Source organism: Pseudophryne corroboree, chromosome 10, assembly GCF_028390025.1.
Source record: "Pseudophryne corroboree isolate aPseCor3 chromosome 10, aPseCor3.hap2, whole genome shotgun sequence".
NCBI lineage: Eukaryota > Metazoa > Chordata > Amphibia > Anura > Myobatrachidae > Pseudophryne > Pseudophryne corroboree.
In genome coordinates this window covers 153,233,216-153,246,745 of record NC_086453.1, presented here as the reverse complement: position 1 = coordinate 153,246,745, position 13,530 = coordinate 153,233,216, and the positions used below count along the sequence as shown (strand labels likewise).

The 13,530-nt window shown below is 46.9% G+C and overlaps 1 protein-coding gene across 3 annotated transcripts in view; it reads left to right on the top strand.

Annotated features, from left to right (window-relative positions):
- The window catches only part of LOC134966278 (myosin-binding protein C, fast-type-like), a 231,571-nt gene that overhangs the window by 181,049 nt on the left and 36,992 nt on the right, over window positions 1–13,530 (top strand). For all 3 annotated transcript variants that reach the window (XM_063942887.1, XM_063942886.1, XM_063942888.1), the window contains 2 exons: window positions 10,050–10,209; window positions 11,382–11,486. In XM_063942887.1, coding sequence (XP_063798957.1) covers window positions 10,050–10,209; window positions 11,382–11,486 — 265 coding nt within the window. The remainder of the gene's footprint in view (window positions 1–10,049; window positions 10,210–11,381; window positions 11,487–13,530) is intronic.

Here is a 13,530-nt window from a genome sequence, read left to right as displayed (position 1 = left end):
GCTGGGCGCCCATCCCAAGTGCGGATTGTCTGCAATACTTGTACATAGTTATTGTTAACTAAATCGGGTTATTGTTGTTGTGAGCCATCTTTCCAGAGGCTCCTCTGTTATCATGCTGTTAACTGGGTTCAGATCACAAGTTGTACGGTGTGATTGGTGTGGCTGGTATGAGTCTTACCCGGGATTCAAAATCCTTCCTTATTGTGTACGCTCGTCCGGGCACAGTATCCTAACTGAGGCTTGGAGGAGGGTCATAGGGGGAGGAGCCAGTGCACACCAGGTAGTCCTAAAGCTTTACTTTTGTGCCCGGTCTCCTGCGGAGCCGCTATTCCCCATGGTCCTTACGTAGTTCCCAGCATCCACTACGGACTACGAGAAATAGAATTATCGGTAAGTAAATTCTTATTATTGCGGTCTGACAGGCAGTGTCACAGTACTCCTGAAAATAAAATAAAAATTGTATAGTACACTGGGGTACAGCACAAACAAAATAAAATATTTTTTTATAATTATATTTTAGGCTTTTTAGCTTTTATTATTTTCATTTTACACTGGGGCAGAGCCCCTGGATGAACAGACAGATCACTCCTAGGTAGACAGAGCATCCCTTGTCAGATACACCAGATGAAAGACAGAACACCCCTGGACTGATACTGGTAGGAGTCAGACACACCAGCCCCTGGATGTTCACACATTATACTGTGTTTTAACTTTTAACACTGAGGCAGAGCCCATGGATGTATATGGACAGATTCCCCCTTGTCAGATACACCACCAGATGACAGACAGAGCACCCCTGGACTGATACTGATAGGACACACCAGCCCCTGGATGTACACAGTATACTGGGTTGTAACATTGGGGCAGAGCCCATGGATTCATATGGATTATGGACAGATCACTTCATGTCAGACACAGCACTTAACGACAGCCAGAGCACGCCCTGACTGATACACCAGACCTACAGCAGCCCTACGCCCATGCCCCACAACCCAGCACCAAGACGGACACATCATTCAGTGCACTCTCCACAGCGAGAGTGAAAATGGTGCCGATCACTGGGACCTTTATAGAATCCAAAACCCTGCAAGACTCCAACAGCGGGATGATTATATTTTTTTCCCTAGTTTTTTCGATCTGGTGGGAAACCCCAAGCCAGATTCGGATCGTGAAGTCTGGGTAGGTTCGGTTCTCAAACAACTGGACCCACTCATCTCTAATATAGATGTAAAAAAAAGTTCAAAAACACATCTATACACCTCTATAAATACTAATTTCTCATCAAGGAAGGTGCCAAAACAATGTCATGTGTTCCACTGTGAAATCACCATGTGTTCCACTGTGCACCAGAAACTGAAAGTGATAACACTTACTGTTGGGTAACTAACAAGCTTCACTCAAATTAATACTTTAATGGGCACTTTGGGAACTTCAGATAGTGGGTTTATTTAGTGAACCGGCAGCTTTTAGGTTTTTCAATAATCATATAGGATAAAGACAGTGCAAAGGTAAAAGAATACCTCTTGGCCAATGATCCTTTACCTACCAGCTACGTAGGATATAATGGTCACCTACTCCAGTGACACAATGGTTCCAGATCGAGCAGACTTTCTGTGGGCAGATGTAGGAGTAGAACATATACGCGGTACGCTCCACAGAAGTACTCCTTATACACATGTTATGCCACACAGTAGAGACCCTTATCTACATCATTCTAAAAAGAAGCACCCCTTATACACATTATGCCACAAAGTAGTGCCCCTACACATTATTCCTCACAGTAGTAGTACCCTTTACCAGTAGCGGCTTCTGTCCGTGGCCTGCAGCACAGACCACACATTGCATGGGGGTTGGTTAACACAACATGTATGTAATGTTGTATGTAATATATGTGCTGGCTGCCTGACCCCGGGTATCAGCAGCACTGTGCACAGCAGCACTTCTCCTTCCTGTATAAGCCAGTCCCCAGACTCCCATTGGCTAATTTCACAGGAGTCTGGGGGCAAGCTTTAGAGGAAAAACAAACAAGCAAGAGTGTAGTGTCCAGGGTACAGTGGTGGCTCAGTGAAACACAGCACTATTGATCCCCGGGGTAAGGCAGCTAGTACATATACCTGTATTACATTTACATACAACATTACATGTATGTTTATATGTGTTACCCAGCCCCCCGATGCAATGTGTGGCCCACTGTAATCATGGTGATATATTATAAAAGAGTCAATGAGAGTTTTTGGTAGCAATAAGGGTAAGATATGATCAGATGTTTTGTAGACAGAAGTGGCAGGCATAAAAGACAAATACTGGATATGATTTCTTCAGAACCTTTGACAGGACTTCCACGTGGACAGTAAGAATTTATTCAAGGTTATATGTAGTACATTCAAGATAGTATAACAGGACACCTAACAGAAATCTGGCATATTAACAACTGCTTGTATAATTTAAATAGAATAGTGTACAGTAATACATGTTAACAATCTCAAAGGACAGGCAATCACATACACTAAACAGATTGTGACAATCTCTAGGATATTTTGCTCGGTAGAGTGTTTAGTGGTGCAGTGTTTAGGTTCTCAAATCAGGGTCAATATGGTGCTTTTTCAAGTTCAAATAAATGAAATGAAGCTTTACTTGTGTCAGCAGAATGCATAAACAAAAACAAACATAGCCCCCATTCAAGGCCTTACCTCACCTCTTGGCCCCTCTCTACAGTGGGTAGCTAGTCTGCATGCAGTCTCAAAATGTCTAAAACTGGGTACACACTAGACGATATTTTGAACGATTTACCTGATTTTGATGGATCGTCCACTGTGTATGCACTGTGTGAGCTCCCGCAGTGTCATCTAACGCATCTTCAGGTCAACCCTACATGCTGCTTAACCTGAGGATATTGTCAATGACCGCATACTCCTGGTGATGGCCACTTACAATATATCTTTAGTTCTTTTGCAAAATTGCACAGTGTGTATATACTCATTTTTCCGGGAGTTTAAGGGAAATCATGAATGATACTGCATCGTTTGCTCATCTTCTAGTGTGTACCCAGCTTTAGAGTCCTGCCTCATCCCCACTTAGGCTCTGTACTCAGAACAGCCTTACTTGACTTACAAAGTCTCTCCTGGACTGTCTCCACATGGCATCAGCCATTACTCCAGCATGATCCAGTTAATTCCTGTGATGAAGTGCATGGCAAGAGAAGGCTGTAAGGGAGGAGGATGATGTGAACGTGGGGAAAAAGTTATGAGAGTTGAATGATGGAAACAATGGACTTAAAAATAAATAGGTATGTTCTGAAAGAATGAGGGATAATAAGTCAATGAAAGTGGAGTAATTCAGATTTATTCAGTGCACATAGCAATCCATGAGCATTTTTGCAGATAACAGGTATCTTTGGAGTGCCACATATGGTTTAGAGCAAGCGGTTCCCAACCTTTTTTCTCTCCCGTACCCCTTGATTAGGCTTTTCTGTTTTGAGTACCCCCTTGTCTCATAAATCCCCCCCATCCATCTGTCCTCGCCAGAAAAGTTTGTTTTAATTAGCTAGCAATGTTCTTTGGTTAACTAAATAATCAAACGACCACCATATAGCTAACTTACGCCACCATATTATGTGTATATTACAGTAGATATTGCTGTAATATACACATATGTACAACTGTAAGAAGAAAATACCTTTTTTTTAATAACCCAGGGAGCAGCCTCATTCTCAGCGGTGGGGCTGCCCGGCTCCTCGGAGTCAGCGGTGGCAGCAGGAACAGAGAGGGAAGGAAAGCCCTATCCTGCTTAGTGATGTCACAATGTCAGCAACACAGCTGGGTAACCGTAGTGGGGGGGGGGGGGCGTTTGAGTGTTGGTGCACATATTAATTGCGCCCCAACGCCAGGTCACGCAGCCACCATTACCGGCTTTGTGTTGGAGTACCCCTGTGCAGTCCCGGGGGTACGCATGCCGCTGGTTTAGAGGGATGGCAGCCATGTTTAGAGCAGCAGTGGTAGTGTGGATATAGGAGACATCCTGATAATGGACAGGACATAATGGTGAGCGTGGAAAGAGTAATAGAAGGGCAGATGTAAGAGCATCAGATGGCAATGACTGTGCGTGGACTTGTTGGCGTCCAGGATGATGGGAGATACTGAAGAAAGGACAATTGTGGTCAGAGAGTGGGAATTGGAGCATGTGTGCACAGCCTTTGATCTTGTACTGCACTTGCGGGGCCTCTTTAAGCACTTTACAAAAAATAAATAATCTTCACACAGATTAATGATTAATTATTATTTATTTCTCTTACATCCTAGAGGATGCTGGGGACTCCGTAAGGACCATGGGGTATAGACGGGCTCTGCAGGAGACATGGGCACTATAAATAACTTTTAGTATGGGTGTGCACTGGCTCCTCCCTCTATGCCCCTCCTCCAGACCTCAGTTAGATTCTGTGCCCAGAGGAGAATGGGTGCACTACAGGGGAGCTCTACTGAGTTTCTCTGAAAAATTATTTTGTTAGGTTTTTTATTTTCAGGGAGCACTGCTGGCAACAGGCTCCCTGCATCGTGGGACTGAGGAGAGTGAAGCAGACCTACTTAAGTGATAGGCTCTGCTTCTTAGGCTACTGGACACCATTAGCTCCAGAGGGATCGGAACGCAGGTCTCCCCCCGCCGTTCGTCCCAGAGTCGCGCCGCCGTCCTCCTCGCAGAGCCGGAAGATAGAAGCCGGGTGAGTATAAGAAGAAAGAAGGCTTCAAAGGCGGCAGAAGACTTCAGATCTTCCCTGAGGTAAGCGTGCAGCGGTAACGCTGCGCGCCATTGCTCCCACACATTACACACACTAACAGGCACTGATGGGTGCAGGGCGCAGGGGGTGCGCCCTGGGCAGCAATATAAACCTCTGGACTGCCATTTTAATATATGGGCTGCGGAGGCAGTAGATATATACATTCCCCGCCATTATTTGTACATTTGAGCGGGACCGAAGCCCGCCGCTGAGGGGGCGGAGCTTGGGCTCACAGCACTAACCAGCGCCATTTTCTCCACAGTGATCTGCAGAGAAGCTGGCTCCCCGGACTCTCCCCTCTGAACGGTGATACAGGGCTGAAAAAGAGGGGGGGGAACATGTAGGCACAGTGAGTGTATATCACAGTTAATATATATAAAAGCGCTTTATCTGGGAATTGGTTCCAGTGTCAGTTGGCGCTGGGTGTGTGCTGGCATACTCTCTCTCTGTCTCTCCAAAGGGCCTTGTTGGGGAACTGTCCCCTTATAGATATATCCCTGTGTGTGTGTGGGGGTGTCGGTACGCGTGTGTCGCCATGTCTGAAGTGGAAGGCTCATCCAAGGAGGAGGTGGAGCAGACGATTGTGGTGTCTCCGTCGGCAACGCCGACTCATGATTGGTATAATATGTGGAATATTTTAAATGCAAATGTGACCTTATTACATAAGAGAATGGACAATGCTGAGTCCAGGGAAACAGCAGGGAGTCAATCCACGGATTTGACTGGATCACAGGGCCCGTCAGGGTGTCAAAAGCGTCCCCTATCCCAAATAGCAGACACTGATTCCGACACGGATTCTGACTCCAGTGTCGACTATGATGAGGCAAGGTTACACCCAAAGGTGGCCAAAAGTATTCATTATATGATTATGGCAATAAAAGATGTTTTGCATATCACAGATGAACTGTTCCTGACACGAGGGTGCGCATGTATAAGGAAAAGAAACCGGAGGTAACTTTTCCTCCATCTCATGAACTGAACGAATTATTTGAAAAAGCTTGGGAAACTCCAGACAAAAAACTGCACATTCCCAAGAGGATCCTTATGGCGCATCCTTTCCCTGCAAAGGACAGGGTACGGTGGGAATCCTCGCCCTGGGTGGACAAGGCTTCAACGCGTCTGTCCAAAAAGGTGGTGTTACCGTCTCCAGACACCGCAGCCCTCAAAGATCCTGCGGATCGTAGACAGGAAACTACCTTAAAATCTATTTATACACATACGGGTGCTTTGCTCAGGCCGGCAATAGCATCGGCATGGGTATGTAGCGCAGTGGCAGCGTGGACAGATACCTTATTAGCTGACATTGATACCCTGGACAAGGATACCATTTTATTGACTTTAGGTCACATTAAAGACGCAGTCTTATATATGAGAGACGCTCAAAGAGACGTGGGGCTGCTTGGTTCCAGAGCCAACGCCATGGCAGTTTCGGCGAGACGAGCTCTGTGGACCCGCCAATGGTCGGGTGATGCCGACTCAAAGAAGCATATGGAGGTTTTACCTTACAAGGGTAAAGTTTTGTTTGGGGATGGTCTCGTGGACCTGGTTTCCACTGCTACCGCGGGTAAAGCTACATTTTTGCCTTTTGTTCCCCCACAGCAAAAGAAAACTCCACAATATCAGATGCAGTCCTTTCGGTCGCATAAGTCCAGAAGAGGTCGGGGCTCCTCTTTCCTCGCCAGAGGTAAGGGTAGAGGTAAGAGAACACCTGCTTCGGCTAGTTCCCAGGAGCAGAAGTCCTCCCCGGCTTCTGCTAAATCCACCGCATGACGCTGGGGCTCCAGTAAGGGAGTCCGCGCCGGTGGGGGCACGTCTTCGACTCTTCTGCCAGGTCTGGGTTCTGTCAGACGTGGATAGTTGGGCGTTGGAAATTGTATCCCAAGGTTACAAACTGGAGTTCGAAGAGGTGCCCCTTCGCCGATTTTTCAAATCGGCATTGCCAGCCTCTTCCCCGTAGAGGGAAGTAGTATTAGATGCAATTCAAAAGCTGTGTCAACAGCAAGTGATTGTCAAGGTTCCCGTGGTCCAACAGGGAAAAGGGTACTATTCAACCCTGTTCGTGGTCCCGAAGCCGGATGGTTCGGTAAGACCCACTTTAAATCTAAAATCCCTAAACCTGTACTTGAAAAAGTTCAAATTCAAGATGGAATCACTCCGGGCTGTGATATCCAGTCTGGAAGGAGGGGATTTTATGGTGTCGCTGGACGTGAAGGATGCCTACCTTCATTTCCCCATATTTCCTCCTCATCAGGAGTACCTGAGGTTCGCGGTACAGGACTGTCATTACCACTTTCAGACGTTGCCGTTTGGGCTTTCCACGGCCCCGAGGATTTTCACCAAAGTGATGGCAGAAATGATGGTGCTCCTGCGCAGGCAGGGAGTCACAATTATCCCGTACTTGGACGATCTCCTGATAAAGGCGAGATCGAGAGATCAATTGCAGAAAAGCGTGTCGCTTTCCCTGAGAGTGTTACAACAACACGATTGGATTCTCAATCTGCCAAAGTCACAGTTGATTCCAACGACTCGACTATCATTCCTAGGCATGATTCTGGACATGGAACAGAAGAGGGTTTTTCTACCAAGGGAAAAAGCCCAGGATCTCCAGAACATGGTCAGGGACCCGCTAAAACCAAAAAGAGTGTCTGTTCATCAATGCACTTGAGTTCTGGGAAAAATGGGGGCAGCCTACGAGGCCATCCCCTTCGGCAAGTTCCATGCGAGGACGTTTCAGTGGGACCTTCTGGACAAGTGGTCAGGGTCCCATCTGCAACTACATCAAAAGATAAGCCTGTCCCCCAGGGCCAGGGTGTCTCTCCTGTGGTGGCTGCAGAGTGCTCACCTTCTAGAGGGTCGCAGGTTCGGCATTCAAGACTGGGTTCTGGTGACCACGGACGCGAGCCTCCGAGGATGGGGAGCAGTCACAAAAGGAAGACATTTTCAGGGTCTATGGTCAAGCCAGGAGGCTTGTCTACACATCAACGTGCTGGAATTGAGGGCCATATACAACGGCCTACGACAAGCGGAGAGTTTTCTTCGCGACCTACCTGTTCTGATTCAATCAGACAACGTCACAGCTGTGGCTCATGTAAACTGCCAAGGCGGGACAAGGAGCAGAGTGGCAATGGCGGAAACCACCAGAATTCTGCGCTGGGCGGAAAATCACGTAAGTGTTCTGTCAGCGGTCTTCATACCGGGAGTGGACAACTGGGAAGCAGACTTCCTCAGCAGACACGATCTCCATCCAGGAGAGTGGGGACTTCATCAAGAGGTCTTTGCAGAGATAACAAGTCTTTGGGGACTTCCTCAAATAGACATGATGGCATCACGCTTCAACAAAAAGCTTCGGTGGTTTTGTGCCAGGTCAAGGGACCCTCAGGCAGTAGCGGTAGACGCACTAGTGACACCATGGGTGTTTCAGTTGGTCTATGTGTTCCCTCCTCTGCCTCTCATCTCAAAAGTGCTGAGAATCATAAGACGAAAAAGAGTACAGACAATACTCATTGTTCCAGATTGGCCTCGAAGGGCCTGCTATTCGGATCTTCAGGAGATGCTCACAGAAGATCCGTGGCCTCTTCCTCTCACGGAAGACCTGTAGCAGCAGGGGCCTTGCATGTTCCAAGACTTACCGCGGTTGCGTTTGACGGCATGGCGGTTGAACACCGAATCCTAGCTGAGAAAGGTATTCCAGAGGAAGTTATCCCTACTCTGATAAAGGCTAGGAGGGAGGTAACGGCAAAGTATTATCACCGTATCTGGAGGAAGTATGTATCTTGGTGTGAAACCAAGAATGCTCCTACGGAAGATTTCCATCTGGGCCGTTTTCTCCACTTCCTACAGACAGAAGTGGATATGGGCCTAAAGTTAGGCTCCATTAAGGTACAGATTTTGTCCCTATCTATATTCTTTCAGAAGGAATTGGCTTCTCTCCCAGAAGTCCAGACTTTTGTAAAGGGAGTGCTGCACATCCAGCCTCCTTTTGTGCCACCAGTGGCAACCATGGGACCTTAACGTGGTGTTACAGTTCCTTAAATCACACTGGTTTGAACCCCTTCAAACGGTTGAATTAAGATTTCTCACCTGGAAGGTGGTCATGTTATTAGCTTTGGCATCTGCAAGGCGGGTGTCAGAGTTGGCGGCCTTGTCTTACAAGTGCCCCTACTTGATTTTTCATGTGGATAGAGCGGAATTGAGGACTCGTCCTCAATTTGTGCCTAAGGTGGTTTCTTCGTTTCATATGAACCAACCTATTGTGGTACCTGTGGCTACGAGTGACTTGGAGGACTCCAAGTCCCTGGATGTAGTCAGGGCCTTAAAAATCTATGTAGCCAGGATGGCTAGGGTTAGGAAGACAGAGGCTCTGTTTGTCCTGTATGCAGCCAACAAGGTTGGCGCGCCTGCTTCTAAGCAGACCATTGCTCGCTGGATCTGTCACACGATTCAGCAGGCTCATTCTACGGCTGGATTGCCGTTACCAAATTCGGTAAAGGCCCATTCCACTAGGAAGGTGGGCTCTTCTTGGGCGGCTGCCCGATGCGTCACGACATTACAGTTGTGCCGAGCAGCTACTTGGTCGGGTTCAAACACTTTTGCAAAATTCTACAAGTTTGATACCCTGGCTGATGAGGACCTCGCGTTTGCTCAATCGGTGCTGCAGAGTCATCCGCACACTCCCGCCCGGTTTGGAGCTTTGGTATAAACCCCATGGTCCTTACGGAGTCCCCAGAATCCTCTAGGACGTAAGAGAAAATAAGATTTTAAACCTACCGGTAAATCTTTTTCTCCTAGTCCGTAGAGGATGCTGGGCGCCCGTCCCAGTGCGGACTAAATCTGCAAGACTTGTATATAGTGGTTGCTTACATAAGGGTTATGTTACAGTTGAGATCGGTCGCTGACTGATGCTGTTTTTGTTCATACTGTTAACTGGTTGCGTATATTCCTGGTTATACGGTGTGGTTGGTGTGGGCTGGTATGAATCTTGCCCTTAGATTACAAAATCCTTTCCTCATATTGTCCATCTCCTCTGGGCACAGTTTCCCTAACTGAGGTCTGGAGGAGGGGCATAGAGGGAGGAGCCAGTGCACACCCATACTAAAAGTTCTTTATAGTGCCCATGTCTCCTGCGGAGCCCGTCTATACCCCATGGTCCTTACGGAGTCCCCAGCATCCTCTACGGACTAGGAGAAAAAGATTTAACGGTAGGTTTAAAATCTTATTTTTATTCCATCAATTCAGTCATATTAATATGGTTTTCTTTAATTATCAACATTTATAATAGGAGTTTACTGATATTGAAGGACGAGTTCACATTGAGCCTAAACAAGACCTAAGCAGCTTTGTTATTGAAGGAGCAAAGCGGGAGGATGAAGGCAACTATAAAATTCTGGTTACCAATCCTTCTGGAGAGGACAGTGCTACGTTATACATCAAAGTAGTAGGTAAACAGAACCATATTATTACTTTGTCGAATGGCTTTTTTTAATTACAGAAGATATGCGTAACACAATGGCAAAGAGTTGAGATAGCACATTATGAGCATGATCCTGATTCGCACACAGTTCAAAAGTTGAGCGATTTTATGCTACTGCACGTACACAAAAACCCCAAAACTTCTCCTGGTGCATACTTTACACGGTTCCGGTATGAATGGTCAACCATGTTATGGTCGACAGTCATTAGGTCGACCACTATTGGTCGACATTGACATGGTCAACATGGACACATGGTCAACACATGAAAATGGTCGACACGTGAAAGGTCGACACGTTAAAAGGTCGACGTGAGGTTTTTTTTAACTTTTTTTGGTGTCGTTTTTTGCGTAAAGTGACTGGGAACCCCAATTAGTGCACCGCGTCCCCTTGCATGGCTCGCTTCGCTCGCCATGCTCCGGGCATGGTGCCTTCACTCCGCTACCGCTTCGCTCGGCACAGATTACCGTTCCAATCGTAGTCCATGTGGATCGTAAAGTATGGAAAAGTTCCCCAAAAGAAAAAAAAGTAAAAAAACTCATGTCGACCTTTTCATGTGTCGACCATTGTCGCGTGTCGACCATGTGTCCATGTCGACCAATAGTGGTCGACCTAATGACTGTCGACCATAACATGGCCGACCATGTGAACGGATACCACTTTACACAGTGTGTACGCACAAAGACGCTGTTGTTATTGACATGCATGGCATCAGAAATGTACTGGAAATGCGCTGGGTGTTCCTGAGCACTGACAGGGAGGTGGCTATTGAGATGAATGGTTCATCTTATATGCGTGTTATGGGTCTGTTGCGGAAGTGACGCTTTACTGGTTGTGCAGACATACACTTAATCAATCCCATTGGAGGCCATACTCAAATGGATAATCTGCTTCTTTCATAGAGCTGGATTTAGTTTCCATGGTGCGACCGATGGTGATATCTAAAGACGCACCAGGTGGTATTATTCTCAAAATGGATGTTTCAGTCATTGCACATTCAGATACATGACTGTACACCAGAAGAAGAGCTGATTGTCAAATTAGTATAGAGTCGCAGGCGTGACTAAGGAAAAAGGCGCTAAATCCTGAATCAGTCTATTTGCTAAATGTTTTCAGACCTTCTTCATTATACTCTATTTTAGATGTTCCTGACCCTCCACAGAACATAAAAATCACAGGTGTTGGAGAGGACTGGGCTGATGTTATTTGGGAACCGCCAAAATATGACGGCGGACAAGAAATCTTAGGTAAGCACTAATTCCATCAAGTGTCATAAACTAACACAGCAGGAGTCTTGCACAGTATACAGTATGCATGTACAGTACAATTTAAGTACAGACAGGATGTAAACAGAATATGTTTATAGTGACCGGAGGGCATGTTTACTAAAGGTCGATTTTCACCATTTTCAAATTGATGAAAATCGATCTAAATCGATGTTTGGTTTTCAGGGTTAAAACCCACATTTACTAACAGTTTAAAAAAAATGCTGTAAAAAATAATTTGTTAGTAAATGTGTGTTTGTTTGTTTTTTAGCAGAATCTGCAATCCGTACTGAATAACCCCCTTAATCGGTATGCAGTTCATTTGCTGGCAGTCGGGATCCCGGGGGTTAGGATAGCGATGCCGGATTCCCGACTGCTGACAATACCGACAGCCGGAATCCTTGCTCACAGGGGCTATTCCTATGGGTGTAGTATGGTATGCCGGCAGCTGGGCTCCCGGCGACCAGCATACCGGCGCCAGGAGCCCGACCGCCGGCATACCGACAGCATGGCGAGCGCAAATGAGCCCCTTGCAGGCATGGTGGTGCGCACTATTTATTCTCCCTCCAGGGGGGTCGTGGACTCCAACGAGAGAGAATATCTGTCGGTATGCTGGGTGTCGGGATGCTGGCTCCGGTATACTGTGTGCCGGGATCCCGACATTTGGCAACCTGAAGACCATCCATTCCTACTTGTGGGAATAGAACCTGTGGTGAGCGCAGCGAGCCACCGAACCCACAGCATGGCGAGGCGCATCGAGCCTACAAGGGGACTCTTTGCGCTCGCCCCGCTGCCAGCATACTGACGGCCAGGATGCCGTTGTCGGTATACTGACGGCCAGCATCCCAACCGTCGGTAAATCATACTGAACCCCCTTAATTCACAGTTAGTGGGAAAAAGAAACAATTCAGGGGAAATAAAAATTATGTTGCAGAAATTTTAGTTATAGGGTCTATGCAGACTTGAATGTATTCCCGTTTGCAAGATGTACTGTATCTTGTGTGCTTTTGCACTGCGCCTGTAATCTTCTAATTAGTGTAGCAGTTTTTGCATGATTACCTGTTTATTCAGCCTCTGTGATATCTCCTTTATTCTGGTAAGTAAAACAGCATACAATAGTCCTGACTGGAAGTGTTGTGGTAGTGCTATATGGTAATCTCTGAAAACTAAACGTTTTCAGAGCTTGACTATGGGAATCTATTGTATCTTCAGGTGGCTCTAGCCCGTTCCTACCTATAGTAAGAAGATTCAGAGAGAGAGAAGAGGGATACATTTGTATACCTCGCCTCCTCTGCCCCTCCCAGTGTGCATGGGCAGTAGTCTGCCTCGACAAAATCCAACAGTGTACACTTTCACTACTGCTATTATCATCGGTGCAGTGGCTTATTGGTGCAGTTGTCCCAGCATGGAGGAATGATAAATAGCTCTGAAAAAAACTTCCTACATTGCCGCAAATAGGAATGTTAGATTTTGGGCCATTTATCGTTATTCATCACTATTTTGATAAATAGGCTCTAATTGTGTTGGGGTTTTTTTTGTAATCCACACAACAATTTCCAAATTAAAAGTTTGGACCCATAATTGCACAATTACAATCCCATACCCCCAACACTGAAAAGGGACGTGTGCCCCATCACTGTGGGGGCATGCATAGTGCTCTGTGAGCTGCTGGCATGCCCCCAGTCCCTTTGTCTCCCGTAAATAGACTCGGGGGGTCATTCCGACCCGTTCGCACGCAGCCGTTTGTCGCTGCAGTGCGAACGAGTCTGGAATGCGCATGCGCGGCGGCCGCACTGTGCATGCGCGTCATTGCCCGGCGACAGGGGTCACTGGGTTATGTCGCGGTCAACGAAGAAAGCGGTCGCAGAGGCGACTACAAGAAGATTGACAGAAAGAAGGCGTTTCTGGGCATCACCAGACCGTTGCCTGCCGTTTTCGGGGAGTGGTGAAGAAAACGCAGGCTTGTCCAGGAGAACGGAGGGCGGATGTCTGACGTCAAAGCCGGCCCCAGCATCACTGAGATCGT